We start from the raw sequence: 17,374 nt of genomic DNA, 5'->3' as shown, positions 1-17,374 counted from the left end.
CCTGTCATTATAACTTAACATTTAATCCCCTTGGTTCATTGGTAAAAAGTGTGAACATGAAGGGGACCAGAACTAAAATGGAACAATGTACAGTTTTTTCCCCCTGGTCTGGACCTGATGAACCGAACTGCAGGTGTGAATGCAGCTTGCAGCCTGTCTGCTTTAGGCTACTTCAGTTTCCCTCACTGTTTTTTCGTGACAATTTATAAAAAGTACACTGTATAAGGGCTCACTAGAAGTCCTCCACCCTCTGCAGTGACCCATCAGCTCCGTGCCAGCACCTGTCACTTCGCAACTGTGTTAGACACAGTTTGTCTTCCATACAATGTTCCTTCTGGACGCGGGATGGTGGGTGTAGTATCTTTGCGCGCTTCGCTTATATAGAGCAACGAGATTTGTGGTTTTGCTCTTTTTTATGTGTCAAATTAACATGCAGTGATGAATAGTGAACGCGTACTGGAATAAAACACTTTAACATGTGCAGTGTTCAGTATTTTGGCAATGCACTTAGTTGGAGGACCAAAGGTGAACCGGCGGAGGGATACTGTACTCGAAGACTCAAAGTAGGCATAGCACGTCGGCGTTGCTGGATTGAGGTTTCCGGGCAACTCTATTGCAACACCTGGATTAACGTAACCGTCTGCATTGATTTGCCGAAACATAGCCTTTAATCTAGTTTGATATAATTTAAGTACTTCATTAGGAGTGACTGTCTCATCAGTAAGGTGAATAACATAACCTTACATTTAGGCGTTTTATCATCTTCGCGGAGCTTGAAAAGTCTACGGGACAATGGTGAGTAACCGCCTTGCTAACGTTTAACGTTAGTAATTTAGCACAGCTAAACTAACGTTAGTGTTAGCTAGGTAACGTTAATATCGGTTGCACTGCATTGCGACTGTCTCGAAATAACAGGCACCAAGTAAGGTTAATCCTTAATTTACTGCATTATACTGCATTTCCTCTGCTAATGTTAGTCATGAAATAACCCAACTTAAAACTGCAGACGAGCTAACCTTAGCTTTCTAATATTTTTACGAACATTAACGTTAGTTTAAAAACTGCAGGTTAATCCAGCTGCGGAGGGGTATAACGTTACATACAATAACATAACGTTGTCAGTTTATCACAGATTTTTTCTAATGTAACGTGTTCAGCAGTTGATGAACGAAAGCCATTGTCTGTATAAGTATGTGTCAACTGCGCAGCACACACGTCGTGGTGCGAAAGGAAACAGGTAGTCTGTTTCCTGCTGCAACGTTATATCAGTAATTTAGCTGATTTGCGCAGGTGCTTGACGACGCTATAGATTAAAATCCATGGTCGGATCAAGCTTTGCAGCGTTTTTATCGCTTGCTTTGAGTTGAGAGTGGGCGTGGTGGTGGTGAAGGGGGGTTGCAGTGTAAAAATAGACCGTCCAGTGCTAACGTGATCTCGAAACCCACGTCGTTAATCTTGCAAGGCAGATATCAGAACTCTGGCTAACTGTCTTGCTAACTACGAATTTGACATCCCACGCAGCAAGTTGCTGCAACATAGGCAGTATCTCTTGCAGGCACATCAGCAGGGTTTTTGAATGTAGTGTAACTTAACATGCGCAACAAGCGGAAAAAAAAGGTCACCAATTGCGATTACATAAGAATACAACTCACATGTAGAGGTATGCTGCTCACAGTTAGCAACACTTATTGGTCAAATGGCGTGGAGATTATGAAGGTTATGTTGCAACATTTTGCACTATGTGTTTTTGCAACACCATGACAGCATCTCCTCCGTTACGTATTGCGCCATAGCGTTGAACCGCATTCTGCTCCTGCTGAATGATCCTCTTTTCCACCCCTCCTTCTGCGCCTCCCTTCCCCCCGCATTGAACCAAACCGATGCTTGGTGCAGTAGTGCTGTCAGGACCCGCAGTGCACCCTCCAAAATGGTAACTAAGTATATCCAAAAGGCCCTATTGTGGCACTACAAATGAATCACTGCCTTTGTGTGTCATCCACTATTGTTCTCCTTATTGTGAAAGAACAGACACATGGTCTGATGATAGATTTTGTCCTCTGCCAAGTAAGTAAACTTGGATCATGCTACAATAACAGTCACATGCTGGCATAAACTGAATGTGTGTGTCTTTAGTGTATGATTACACCTGGAGCCCTTGTAGTTTTCTCTACTCCACATGAAAAAATGCAATATGATCTCTTATTTACTGATGAGTTGAAAAGCAGCAATAATGTTTCTTTGGGCACTTTTCACAGCAGCCAAACAAATCCTCTAACAACTGTGCTGTGATCCAGACACTGCTTGCACCACTGGAACTGGTTGGCGGTGGACAGGATGAATATTCTGCAGTCTGTCTTTCTCCCTTCTTTTTTATCCCCCACCCCCTCCAACCAACACGGTGACTCATTGAAATTGACTCGAAGAACACATGGCGTTAACACCACCTCGAGCTAAAAAAATGTTAGCTTTAATCTCTTTCGGTTTTTAAAAGGCAATGAATCATTAGAAACTCCTTTATCCTTCATCTGTGGTGCAAAAGCATATGGATACAATGGAAAACAGATTTTTTTGTTTGTATCATAATTAGCTCTGTAGCTACTTGTGTTTATTAACTTGATTACTACTTTTGGTTGTACTCCTCGCTGTATGACGATGTCAAATTATCATCCTATTTTCATAATTTAGCTGACATCAGTACTGTTGTAATTGTTACAATGTTACACACTGTTACAATTGTAGGCTTGTAGGTTTTATTGCATGCAGCATTCTTGTTATATCTGATCATGCCAATTGTGTACAAGTCATCTGACAATATGAAGGACTACACACGGATAGAAAGTAGCAAGCCCTGCCGTGCAACAGTTGACATATCTGTTAAAGATACAAAGAGGTGGTTAGTTGCGGTGATATTCTGTGTGCTACATTGGCGACCCTGTTCGTGTCTCACTAATTTTAGCAGGCGTGTGTATTTTAGGCTGCGGAGTATTTATACCCGTCCCTCATCACAGTTTCTCTGGGCATGTTGACTGACTTAGACAGGCCTGGTAAGACCTCCATGAGAGTGGCAGAATGACGTCTTGGATGAAGTTGAAAAATGAATGCAAACTAGCTCATGCATTATTACAAGTAAAAGTGGTAGAAACCTATCTAATAGCAGCACATTAACGTTGTGGGTTTGTGTAAAATAGTCACTGTGTGTTTTTCTTAATAAAAAATAAGTGTGTGGTTCCACTCCCTGCAAGCAATATGTGTGTCTAAATCTACTCTAGTAATGCAGCAAGTCTAATGAAGACTGGTGATGTTAAACTGTATTTTAGTTTTATTGATTTAAGGATAGCCAGGTCATAGGCAGTGTCTGGGTCCAGCTGTCAGACTGTCACAGTCTGTTTTGAATTAGTTTATTTAAAGAGCATTTACATTACATAGGTTGTTTGGACACAGCGGCGTCTGCTGCAGGTGCTCCTCATTAGGCCTACTCAAATCGTTCATCTCTATAATCATTGTGCTGAAGTCAAATCTACCCCAAATAAATGCCTGAGTATCAAACACTTGACAGTTAAACGTTTGTGGTTTGACACAGCTGCTGTGGTCAGTGTTGATGTGAGATTGCAACAGTGGATATTTTAATATCACATAGAAACTTGACAAATTACACCTGTAGCATTGTTCACATTGTTTGGAACACGTGGAGTTATTTATTTAGATATTTGCTTCTAATTATGACAGAACACCACCTTGAGAACAGAAGTATGAAAAGCCTCTTGACCAGGCTATGCTAGAACTCCGAACCTGAGATTGAAAAGCACCTGTTTTGTTTTTTCAAATATTCAGTACTTCACTTTTCCTTCAAGATCAACCATTGTGTGTTGAGTTAATGTCATAAAATATTTTTAAAAAGACACAAACAGGGATGCACCGAAATGAAAATTCTTGGCCGAAGCCAAAACCAAATATAATGAGAAAAATTACCGATAACTGAACAAGCACATTCACATTTTTTTTCTTTTCCTTGTGCTGTGACGACAGTCGTTACAGTCGTTAAGACTACCTGTGGCCAAGACTGAACGACCATCGTTGGTATCTTCACCTGAGGCCAATAGGTTACGTTTGTTGAAGAAGTCCTTTGGATGAGGGACGAAACGTCTTCCAGTATCTTCCACCAAGTCCAGTTGCCCTTGATTTTAACCTTTGTTGGATAACTATGACCTGGATGACTGAGAATCTTCATAGACATCTTTTTACTCTGTGTTTCCCACAGAATTTGGAGAGACTTTGGTGGGCGGGTCTGAGGCCCAAGAGGGTCTGGTAAAGTTAATTACATGTGTCCATTTACTTTTAATTTACACATGTAGTGTTTTATACTTTCTGCGCAAATATGCGCTGCGCTGCTTGAAGAACGATTTTAAAAATGGGTCGCCAAATTTACTTGGGCGGCTGTTAATCTATGGGCCCTATGGGCCTTTCTCATTTCCCAAATTTCCACCTCGCGAGCTGAGGGATACTATAATGTAACGTGAGAACACGACAGACTGCTGATTGGTGAGAGAGAATATTCACTATTCACTGCATCATCATTGCTGCACCAGACAGAGGCCAGCAACAGAAAGTTTTATATTTTACAGTTTTCGTATGTAATTTCATAACTAAATCCACTTCTGAGAAGTTTTGAGGTGAGAAATCAGCTGTGTAGATTTCGAATATTGACAGTTTTACGAGAAGTGATCGCTGAACAAAAATATGCATGAATATTTTCGGAGTTGAGGAGCTCCGCAAGTGGCTGCGGGAGAAGCCTGCGCCAACCCGCGGGAGGCGCGTGTGAGGCCGGCCAGCCGCCCGCTCACAGAGCCCTCTGCTCCCGCCGTCACACAGACCGCTGCAGCAACAACGGCAGAGCAAAACACAGCTGGAAGGTTTTCATACCGCTTATCTGTCTTTACATTGTGAGTAATGTTGAAACGTTTTAATTTAAAAAAGAGAAAGCTGTGTGGATCACTGGTGTGTGTGTCGCAGTTGTGTTTGGCGTCGCGGCAGTTGTGTGTGGCGTCGCTATGACGACAAGCTACGTACTATCTGTGGGTACTTTCTGCAATGGAAAACGGAGCAGGGCCGAGTAGAGTCGAGTCTATCGATTTGCGCTATGGTAGCATTTTTCAGTAAGGCAGCATAGATCGTCAGAACACCGGCAACAGTTCAACGTTTAGTACTGATGGTAAGATGTGGAACAATGATGTTGTGTGGTTGTACCTGGGAACTGCGCATGTGCAACTCCCAACAAAGATTTTGTGCAAGTAAGATGCATCACTCTGTAACGTTAGCTCAAGAGCGGAGCGTACAACACATAGGGTGAAAAGAGGAGCTGCAGCAATGTGCAGTATAAGGAAAAATATGGTGTTTTTTGAAAATGAAACCATGTAAACCTGTTCTGGTACAACCCCTAATTAAGATTTTGAACCTGAAAATGAGCATAATACCACCTCTTTAAAGTGACGTCCATTAAATATGACCTGTTGCACAGCTGCATCATCTGTCCACTGTTAGAGCTGTGATCTGAGAGCAGCAGACCAGCTTTTGGCACTAAAGGCTACTGATCATTTCTTCACAATCCAGAAACATGTCTGTCAACATTATAACCTCAAGGTTCCAATAAACATTATCTTTTGAAAACAGTCAGATTACAGCAGCCTGATCATTCACTAGGCTACACAGTAGACTAGGCCTACCACTTTTTTGCGGTACGCCTTTTGTCTGCAAACAGGAGATCATTTCAACCCTCAGCTTGATGAGATGAGTGTTTCATCATCAGTCCCTTTACAAAATGACACAGTAGCCTAACATTTATCTCATATAGCCCCAATTACAGCTGTCATCACAGGACTCTACAGTTGGAATGACATGTGTAGACTACATGGGCACTATTATTAAAACATGAAACGGATCAGGTCTGAATGCTTTCGTTGATGTTACAGCTTAATAATTTGACTTCAGCTGCTGTTTTGTCACGATTATTACAGCTGAATTGGTGTGATGCGTGGATCGGCTCGGACATTGACGGAACTTATATAGGCCTATACGCATAAATCATCCACCTGCCCCCCACCAACTAATTATTTTATCAGATTTAGAGACCAGCATCTGCATGGACGTTTTACCGACACCTCCACCGGTCACTGTAGCTTTCCAGGCGATTTCTTTCTTGTGTGTTATATTGATGTATGAGTGTTTTCTTTAACGATTTACTTTGATGATTAGAACGGCTGCTGTCAGTCATTTAAACGTTTCCATCCGTGCAGTAAAGTCACAGCAAATATCGCGGGACAAAACTAAAAAAACCTGCAGTAATAAACTTGACAGGATAGACAGAGGAAACAGAATTAAACTTTCAGCTTCTATAATCCACGTTTAGACTCTGATGGAGCTCAGGACTGATCAGGAGGACAGCTGCTTTACTCCAAAAACTTTTACTGTATGAAACTGGACTCTGTGTGAGACCTTTTGGATGTGTAGAAGAACACAGAACATGAATTAACACCAGATCCAGACCGATTCTGTCGGTGTGTCGGGAGATTTTTTATTATTAATTTATGTTGCTGTGGCACTGGGGAGACTCTTCATCCAGCCGCTATTTACTGTTCATTTTTACAATCCTGCATGACATTCAACAATAACAACATCAGTGATATCAAAGTGAAATGACATTAAGGAATGTGGTTAGAACAGCGCTTTATGAGGCGCTTCACAAACGGTGAAGGGCAGAAAGTTTGATTGCGCATTTGATTCTTTTTAATAGGCATAACTGATACAACTTATGAATTCAACAGGAACACTGCAGCATCCTGCTCCGGCCATGGGTTGGTCCAGCTGCTTGTCACGCCTCTTGTAAACATCACAGCGGCTGAAAAGACTTCCGCAAAGGATACACCGATGTATCCTCGTTTATAGCTCCTCCAGCAAGCCTCCTCGATCCTCGATCCTCGCTCCTCGATGTGCATTTTAAGAATTGAGATGTCCTTCAAGATGGCGTGCTGAGATCGATTTCCGGGTCACACGCTCGAGGATCGAGGAGTCGAGGAGACAGAAATTTGGGAAATGAGAAAGTCCCTATGTTTGGGAAACACTGTACTGTATTATTGTGTATATAAAAGCATTGGTTGCCTACTGACCAATCATTTCTCTTGGAACATGTCGTCACCATCTGTAGAAGATCCCACAGACTGTTTTATAGGCTTCTGTGTGTGATGTGTATTGTAGTTAAGTTAATTTAGAAGAATGTTTGGAACATTTTTGACTGCGTTAAATAATGAATCTGATTTTTGAAATAACGAAAAGTTCCTGAAAGGGAGTTGAACGACCACTTATTCAGTGCCTGCAGCTTTTAATGTCGAAATGCCAACACCCAGCCATTGCAGCTGAAAGAAAAAGGCTAAAATGGTCATTGAGAATACATCTGAGCAGCACATTCACATTCATTTAGTGGAACACATAAATCTAATTATAGTCAGATCTACTTGCAGATGTGTTCCTTTTAGTCTGGATTATGTGTTTAACTTCTTCATAATTGTCTAATATTATAGTTTGCTCTTTGTTTGTAAAATATGCTGCTTGGCTGCCAGAAGACTTGTCCATGTTTGTCTGCTGCAAACACTGCCCCTTTTTATGTGAATGTGGTCGTGGCTGGATTGGGAAACCCTGGGTTAACTTACCCAATTGATAAGCAGCATAGTGTGATCGTGGTTGTTATATCAGCCATATCAGTGAAGATATTTGGCATTTGTAGATAGGGAAGATGTAAAATAATGCACTATCATCTCAAATAAACACAGCTGTAATTTCAACGAATTTAACATTTGACTGTTTTTTAAGCTGATGATACACAGAGCAAATTTTAGAGCAATCGTGCAGAGCAACCCCTTCCTCGACCACTCCGCCACCTGCCCCGCACCGCTGCTATCCGTTCAAAACATAGTCGGACTTGCCGCTAGCAAGATTGCCCAGTAACATTGCTCAAAAAGTTGCCCTGTGTATGATCAGCTTTAGTCTGTCCCTTAATACATTCTATGATAAAATAAATAATTCTAATTAACACAGCTGCCCAAAAGTTTATTTTTGTCTTATTGTGTCTTATTCTTTTGTTAACAGGCTGATCAGCTGACTGAAGAGCAGATTGCTGGTGAGTGCACACCCTTACACCCTTACGTGTTTGGTTTGTTTTAGGTTTAGCACCTCCATAATTCTCCACCAAAGCAACTAAAGCCTAGTTCGCACCACACAATTTCAAGCCTACTAGCCAATCAGAAGCAGAGAAGGGCAGGTCAGCGAAAGGCCGGTAAACATACATGCCGACCAGGTTGGCAACATGGACTGGAGCAAGAGTTTCAGATTGGTGAGATATTAATCTGTAACAAAAGTATCTTTCATCCATAAAGTTTTAACTGACCTCTGTCTCTACATCACAGTAACAACTTCATATCCATTGACTGCTTGGAGGGTAGCTAGTGTTTGGAAGAGAGAGGAGAGGTGTGCTGCAGCTCAGTGTTTTTCCACCGGTGTTTTTGTGGGCGTGTCAGACTAGTCGCTCAGCGAGCATTAGGACACATTTTTTTCATTGTGACATCACAAGAAAGGGAAGTAAAGGCTGGACTACAAACGAGCCGTTTTCAAGCAGTTCAGAGCAGTGTTTTCTGTGGGAGATGGGAACTCCCTTTGGGGTGGACTTTGGGCTTTTTCACTTTGCAAACCTATTACAGGCACAAAAAAGATATTTAACTCAATAAAGGAGAGGGAAAAAGCCAAAAACCATAATCTCACCTCTTTAAACAACTCTTTCATGTGTAGTTTCGCGTTATTCCCCGTGTCACTTTCCACGTGTGTTTTCTAGACAAAATGTGGTTTGGAGACCAGCAGTCGGGTGACAGATTCGTCAGCTTGTGTAGTGTGTGACCCCTTGTCGCCGGTCAGTCGATGAAGTGTGAACCCCACAACGACTTCAAAACTCCCGTCACAAGACAGCAAATTGTGAAGTCTGAACAGCCCGACGATCTGCCAGTGCTGAAAGTCGTGTAGTCTGCACGAGCCTTAATGTGTCTAAAAGATTAAAGGAATCAGAGGTGTGTGAGGAAATGAGCTGGTGGTTTGGGTCTAGTCCTGGTCTTGGCCCTGATTATGGTCTTATCCTACAAACTAGTTAATTGCATGGTGTTACGGCTGCCGCTGGCTGCCATTTAGTGTATTTATGGTTGTTCTGTTGTTCCTGTTAGAGATTCTGCTGTTTATGCAAACCCAGTTATGTGAATCCCTGTCGAGCATTGGTCCCTCCAGAGATGAGACCGCCTACTTCCTGGTTGCTGTTCGTTGGCGTCGGTGATTGGTGTGGCTATAGTCGGACTGAACCTACCAATCGGAAGTCTCCAATCAACCCCAGCTGCACCTTAATTAGCTTGTGTGTCCACAGTTGAGTGTGGCTGTGAAGCAGTGATCAGTAGGTCTCGCTGTTGGGTTGCATGTCATCGTGTTTGTATTGTAGTGTTGCCTGTCAGAGTGGTTTCAGTCAGTGCAGAGAGATTTTTGTAATTGACATTGTTTTGTTGTAGTGTAGCAAGTGTTCATGTTTGCAGACTACCTGCTAGTTTGTTTTCCTTATCTGTATTTTGTAGGCTTATGGGTGCTGACCCCTTTCTGTTATTTTGTCCTCTAGTATAACAAGTGTATTTTGAGCCAAGAGCTAATTGTCTTTGGGATAAGAACCTATTTTGTTTTATTTGTTTACCGGTTGTTTGGCAGCACCTGTACAGCTCTTCTTTTGTTGTATTTCTTCTGCAAGCGCTCCCACGGTTAATTAAACACGTTAACATTAACCAGTACCATCCCAGTCAGGGCTTGACAATAACAGTGGCCCGACATTACTTTTTACTGGCCCCAGGACATCCGGCCACTGTTATTGTCGAGCCCTGACTGGGATGGTTGCTACCATGGCGACCTGTCAATCAGGATAGAAGCGAGAGAACATTATTAGTTTAGTTTTTTTTATATCCAGGATGTATTTAACTAACTGATTAAACATGTTAACAATATACCATAACTTAAGTTTTGATGTAACACTGATAAATAACTTTTGGAAGGAGGGCCAGTAAAAATTGTCTTTGGGCCAGTAAGTTTCAAACCAACTGGCCCGGTTTAACGTTGAGCCCTGCCAGTTATTGTTTTCCACCTCATTTTCAATCCCAATCACATGTTACTACCCTCCATAATGAGCCTGATCGTAACACATTGGGTGCATCTCAAGTCTCTTATTTGTCGTTTTCTCGATCCTCAATCCTCACTTGAACCGGAAGTTTTTCCGCTCCGCCATCTTGCATACCATCCCAAAGCTCTTATTTGCGCTCCGAGGATGAAGGATCGAGGATTGAGGAGCGATCTCTGAGGAGCTATGAGCAAGGATATACCAGTGCATTCTTCACGGAAGTCTTTTTCTGACCGACACGCCCCCATATTGGGTAGCCGTTATGTTGATTGGACGCTGCAGCTGATCGGACTGATCTGATACATCAGGACAGATAACACTAAACTGTAAAGTGTATCACTGCAAAGTCTTATATTTGATTTGTTTTATGATTCACTGACTTGTTAAAATCTGTGTTCATTGTAGGTCTGAAAAACAAAAGCCCCACACACAATTATCTTTTATTTGAAAGATTTTTCTTTGTTATTCCTCCCATCAATTTTTATTAAGGCAACACTTAAAGTCAGAGAGAGTCGGAGAGTCTGTCAGCAAGAAACACGTTTTACATAATTTATCGTCATTTCTATTCAGTCACATGTGAGGCTGGTCATCCCTGTGTTTAGTCAAAATAGACGACAGATGATGAAACCTGATGAAACCAGCTGGCGGCTCCGCAAGCAAAATCAGCTGAAAGAATTAATGAAAGCGGTGCTGCGCTAAAAAATCGTTGGATTGATATGATGGAACGCAGTGATGTGATTTGCAAATAAAATGTATGCAATAGTGTTAAAGGATATCAGAAGAGGAAATAAACAGAAATCCTAAAACTGAGCGTCAACTTTGAGTTACATCATTTCAATTTCCCTTAAACATTTAGCCTGATAAATCCCAAAACACCATGATCATATTCTGGGTTATTCAATAACGAATTTACAGTCAGAGTCAATAAATAGAAATGCAGATAATATAGGCATTGTGCCAGTAGAAATGATCCTGTGCCTCTGAGCAGGACATACAGTAACCTATAATTATTCATGTGCAGGCGTTTGTTAAACAGTTAACAGCTACAGAGAGTATCATGCTGCTCTGCACTGACAACTGTGAGACGTTATTAATACCAACACAGTGCATGTGTGCAGACACAAACTCAATCAGAAGTCTCAGCTGTCATCAGAAATGGACATCGCTTCACGTGACGCTTCGGAGGAAAGGATGTCTCATGTCTCCTAAAACATATTTCCTTCTCTCCTGGCTTGGTTTTCTTGCATCTTAGTCTCTCCCACCGGGGATGCATGGGGAGACGCAAGTGAGGGAAACGTGGATGCAATTAAGAGACTTGAGAAGCACCCATTGACACGGCTTGAGCCGGCTTGAGCCGTGTCAATGGGTGCTTCTCCTTGAGCAGAATCCTCAATTTGAATAAAATGATTCATTCATACACGTAGGCAGCAGGCTAATCCCAAAAGCACAGTCCGGTGCATTAGTTTGGTGTGACCGACACTCACTTGTTTTACACTCACTTGTTTTTACACTCACTCGTGCAAAGGACGGGGCTGCAAACAGTTTTTTTGACTGCAGTGAAAATGTTGTTTTTGAAAGGCTAAAATGTAAACTCCAGCGAATATCGATTTGAAGCAGAATCTGTTGTTGGATAAAAACCTGTTGTGAATTTTGAAAATGGTTACATCTATCTTTTTTTTTCCAGTAAAGTTTGACTTTTTGACTTTACAACACTCTGTTGTTGTTGCAAATGTTTGGATCACACAAGTCGGAAAAAATCTTACGCAGTCACCACTGGGATCTGATTCTAAAATTTTAATACTACTACTAATAGTGTAGCCTAATGTTTTATCTGTGATTCTGCAGAAACACAAGAGTTAAACAGAATAGACATGACACAAAAAAAGCTGCGCAACATTTAAGTGCTGGTTTATAATTTTAACGTTATGAGTGAAGCTTCGAACTATTTGGTACAGCCCTAGATGCTCTCGTGCTTTTATTTGCATAGATGAGCTGTCATCAGTCCAGCGTCCCAAGTGTTTTGTTTCACATGATTGCTCGTCGCATACTAACATTGTTTTTTTTCTGTAAAATGACAGAGTTCAAGGAGGCGTTCTCACTGTTTGACAAGGATGGTGATGGCACAATCACTACCAAGGAGCTCGGCACGGTGATGCGCTCTCTGGGTCAGAACCCCACTGAGGCTGAGCTACAGGACATGATCAACGAGGTGGATGCTGATGGTGAGGAAGAAAAGCAATCCACAAGAAAATTATCCTTTTTAACCTAAAATCGCTACTATTTTAAGGCTCATCTATTATGTCAAATATTCTTCTTGCCATAAAGAATATCCTGGAAAGGTTCACCAGCATATGCAGTATGGAGATATTTATTGTACCAGAACAAGCACTTGGCTTTAAATTACCACCATGACATTTTTATCTTCCTGTAAACTTGTCAGTTCTCTTTGAGAGACAAACTATGTTATATGTACTTCATGTTAATGCCGTGTACTTAAAATGTGTGTATGTACAGTATATGTTATCGGCAGTACAGATTAATCGTTTGGGCTCAACTCTTAATCAAATACAATCTGTATGTGTAGCCACATGTTTTGGTCGTTAAGAAAAAAGGTGGGGTATTTCCTTTTTACATTTTATGGAATGAAAATTTTTATCCTTTTGGATTTATATGCTCAGTTTTTCCAGTGAAATTACATTAAGAGCAAAGTAACACACTTCTTTCTGTTTGTATGTCTGTGTAGGTAATGGTACAATTGACTTTCCTGAGTTCCTGACCATGATGGCCAGAAAGATGAAAGATACAGACAGTGAGGAGGAGATCAGAGAAGCCTTCCGAGTCTTCGACAAGGTACATTAGGACTGAGTATGCTGAGAATATCTACTAGCAACACTCAAAGTGAGCATATCATTTTGCACATCCATTGTATCCTTGTGATGGATAAATGTAACTGACTTTACAGGTAAAGAGATACCTGGCACTGAGAAAACCAAGTAAAACTAACCTAGCTGTCCTAGGACATCATAGTAGAAACACACAAACTAACTTCAGTGATATTTCACATTTAGTTTTTATGTAAAATGGTAAATAAATGTAATAATGTTTTTTTGTTGCCATCTGCAGGATGGTAACGGCTACATCAGTGCAGCAGAGTTACGGCACGTCATGACCAACTTAGGGGAGAAGCTCACTGATGAGGAGGTGGACGAAATGATCCGCGAGGCTGACATTGACGGCGATGGTCAGGTCAACTATGAGGGTAAGAAGTTCTTTTAGTTTGAATTCTTCCTTTTGTCTGTCTGTCTGTCTTTGAACAAGGAACACATTTCTTGTTACATTACTGACAGAAACCAGGGACAATGTCAGTGTATGATAGGCTTCCATATCATTTTAACATTTTCTTGTAGCGAAATAATTAACAACTGCAGAAATTGCATTGTTGTGTTTCTTTTTACAGAGTTTGTCCAGATGATGACTGCCAAGTGAAGAGAACACTGGAATTTTTCTCAACGTTGCTTGTCCTTCTAAGATTATTGTCTTTAAGAACCAAAAAAAGGAACAATTATCAAATGATCAATAGACACATTTCTCCCCCGACCCCAAAATCACATATTTGTAGAATTTGCAATTTGTGCTTCAGTGCATCCAACTACTTCTAAGGTATCTGTTTAGCAAACACCAACAGAATAATCCCTAGAGAAGTTAATGGACCAAGCTTTAAGAGGGCCAAAGCCCTGTACTTCAGACCAAGATTCTGCTGAGTCACCCAGCTCCTGATTAATTTAGAGGAAAGAGCAACACTGAAAAGGCAGAGGGATAGGAAGCCATGCTGCAGTTCGTATAGAGAAGTTTGCTATTTCATTCTTTCCAATATTCAACAAAGAAAAACTGCACCAGTGGTGATTCTCTAAATACTGAATTGAGTACTCTTCTTGCATGCACCCTTTCTGTGGCGGTTTCTTGTCACAACAAGGAGGCTCTGATCCCATCACTGGTAGTGGTCAGATTGTGTACACACTGGAGGTATATACATTACTATATAGCTATATATCTGTAAAATTTGTGTCACTATTGATTATTGCAAGAGCAAATAGTTGCAACGTAGGGTGTTCATTGGTGCTCGTTTGGAGATGAGCATTCTTATACCTTGATGAGTTCAGTCAAGAACTAGAGACTGAAAAGCACTGATGTTTTTTCCCCCTTGGGGGATGTTAAATTGTCTTGGTGTGAGTGGTGGGCTTTACTTTGCCTGCAGAACTGATCAGAGACAGTAATGTTGTATTGCTTCAGGATGATTATTGAGAAAAGAAACTTGAGGACTGCAGTTAATATATTGCAAACATATCCTGATCATACAATATTGATGTAATGCTTTATAAATGTGTTCTCAAATATTAATGTATTGATGACAAACTTTGGTCACCAAATATATCTATATATATATTAGTGTGTCGTAAAGTTTGCATTGCCTATTGTTGTAGTAAATGACCTGTGACATGTTTTCTCTTCGGTTTTGAAATGTGCCATAATACTCTAAAACGCCTCAACCTTCTTGCAAGACTCGTAGTTCATTAGAATCTAATAAATCTACTTAATATAATAACATAAAAAAATACATGCAGTTGAACATATTTGCACTTTGGTATAAACCTCGTGGATATTAAAAAAGGTTTTGTTCTAAAAGAAGAAAAAGAAACCAAATGTCACTGTTGCTGCTGCTATAACAACTCATATGTTACACTCATTTCTCGTCCTTGTTGGTGTCTGATCTTCAATTAGTAGTCCGGTGATTCAAACTTCAATCTGCTTGCTGTTTTACTGAACAGAATACATATACTGTAAATTCACAAACAGTACTTGTGATGGGGATGATGTGTTTTATTTGGGACTTTCAGATAGGGATGAAATGGGATTGTAGCAAAGAATTAAGCTTTAGATGTCAGATCGGTTTCAGTGTTAGATTTTTTGAACGGTTGGCTAAATCTAAGAACCAAGTTAGCTGAGGTATCTTATGAATTCTTCAAAGCACGGAACTTAAATACTGGCATTTTAATTGGTTAACTTAGATTCAGGTGTTGGGAAATAAATGATAAATGGATTGTTAACTTCTGATGGTATCTCAAATGTAAAGATGTGATATATTTTCCATAAATCAATAAATTGACTGAGCTTTACTTCACCTGCATTTCATTGTCATGTGTAATCTTAACATGAATCTCTATTTTACACTGACACTCATCCTGTTTCTATTGATTTAAAGCCTACGACATTTACAAATGCCACACTTATGACTAAATGTCACTATATCCTTTGCCTTCCAGTGTACCTGTGCTAGAAAGGAGCACTAATCCTAGACAGTCTTAGATTGGGCAGGTCACTCTAGACCTTCAGTGGAGAAAGTATGCCAGGGGTGGGCTATATTTAGTGGCTCATGAGATTGCTACAGGAGCCTGTGGTAATCCAGGTCAGCTGTGGTCATGACCCCTCACCCACACACACTAAATGCAAACAAGGAGCCTCTCGCCTTCTTTCTGACAGGTATGATCAAGAGCCAATGAGATGGGCTCTTATCTGGAGCAGGTGGATGCAATTGGATGTGTGTCCACATGCTAATCGTGTAGTTAAGCAGATAAATGAATTAGGAAACAGGAGGCCATTCAGCAGGACAAAAAGAACTGCAGCATGACAGGCAGGTGTGCTTATCCCTCTGTGGTTGTGTAAAAGCAGGCTGGAGAAGCTCACTCGTGTCGCTCCCACTGTGTCGTGCAGGAGTATAATTCTCACACACTGGCTCCATCAGCTGCACTTTGAATATAAATCCCACATGTAGGGAGTGTCCAGTATTGACAAATTTTGGGGCATAAATGGAGTAATTTGGACATCAGATGTATTTTACAGAAAGCTACAAATCTACAGCATTATCACCAGTGGTGGAAAGAAACCAAGTACATGTACTTAAAAAATGTGAAGTTTTTATAAAATACAATATTGTAGATTAAACTACCCAACAGTATATAAAGCTGGTAAAATTACCTCCACTTCAACCAATTCAAGTATTGCCGAAATCTTTAAACATTTAAGCAATAATAATGATCCAGTAAAGTAATGATAATGAGAACTTTTACTTTAATACTGAAAGTATGTATTGTTGCTAATACATATGTGCTTTTACTAAGTAAAATTTTGAATGCAGTACTTTCACGTGTAATATTTTTAGTGTGGGGTGTTGCTGTAAGGGATCTGAATACTTCTTCCTCCTTGTTTGTATATTTAATACTGGGTGTTTGGAGTTGTTTGTATTGTATATTAAGTATTCAGAAAATATATTATTATACATTACATTATTATTACTGATGCATGCAAATATTAGAATAATGAAATGTACTTCAGAATTGTACATTGTACAAAGTACTGTACTTGGTTAGATGTACTTAGTTCCTTTCCATCACTGTTGGCCACATTATACATTTTTACCAAGCCTCCGATCCACACTATTCTCTAATCAAATACCGTTGGCAGATTACACAAATAAAGGTCAAGTTTGTCAAGTTGTAGACACAATAAAACGTGACACCACAAACACGGAATAGGAGCCGATTTGACCATAACTTCAACACTAGGTGGGGTCGTTTCATCATCTTCTAGCTCAACTACCAACGTCTAATTTTGGCCAAGTGCAGCACATGCAGTGTGGCTGAGTCACAAAGGAGATAAGATGTACTATATAGTCGATTACTGCTGAATGAACCAATTGTTTAAAACAGTTTTCAATGAAAGGTGATGATATATATGCAGCACATTTTGAGCCAGCCACTTCTTAAAATGCAAAAATAAGACATCCATTTATGTTTATGAATATGGGTGTGTGTGTGAATGCGTGCATGAGCTGTGTGGCAAGTTATTCATGTGTTTGCTCGGGTGCACCACACCCACTACCCATAATTGTGTACACAATGCAATGTAACCTTATCACCCCCTTACTTTGGAAACCCTGGAGTATTCCTTTTCATTCTCATTATTCCTGGGGGAAGGGGCTGTGTAGTATTATGTAAACTGTACTGAAAAATGCAGACGCTTGAACAATGTAACTATTTTAGGAGTAATATGTTTGTACAGTTCATTTAAATTATACATACA

At 40.5% G+C, this 17,374-nt stretch overlaps 1 protein-coding gene across 2 annotated transcripts; it reads left to right on the top strand.

Annotated features, from left to right (window-relative positions):
• Positions 1–405: 405 nt before the first annotated feature.
• calm3a (calmodulin 3a (phosphorylase kinase, delta)) lies at positions 406–15,411 on the top strand. Of its 2 annotated transcripts, XM_046073305.1 has the most exons (7): positions 406–795; positions 6,819–6,848; positions 8,137–8,167; positions 12,316–12,459; positions 12,981–13,087; positions 13,361–13,496; positions 13,695–15,411. In XM_046073305.1, exons 1-7 carry the CDS (start codon positions 793–795, stop codon positions 13,721–13,723), a joined length of 480 nt encoding a protein of 159 aa, XP_045929261.1. In that variant the 5' UTR covers positions 406–792; the 3' UTR covers positions 13,724–15,411. The 2 variants fall into 2 exon arrangements, with proteins under 2 accessions (XP_045929261.1, XP_045929262.1); XM_046073306.1 differs by lacking the exon at positions 6,819–6,848 and having other exon boundaries at positions 418–795.
• Positions 15,412–17,374: the final 1,963 nt, after the last annotated feature.

The sequence above is a fragment of the Micropterus dolomieu genome, linkage group LG17 (genome assembly GCF_021292245.1).
Source record: "Micropterus dolomieu isolate WLL.071019.BEF.003 ecotype Adirondacks linkage group LG17, ASM2129224v1, whole genome shotgun sequence".
In the NCBI taxonomy this organism is placed as follows: domain Eukaryota; kingdom Metazoa; phylum Chordata; class Actinopteri; order Centrarchiformes; family Centrarchidae; genus Micropterus; species Micropterus dolomieu.
The sequence above is the reverse complement of the archived record's forward strand: the minus strand, read 5'-3'. Positions and strand labels throughout refer to the sequence as shown.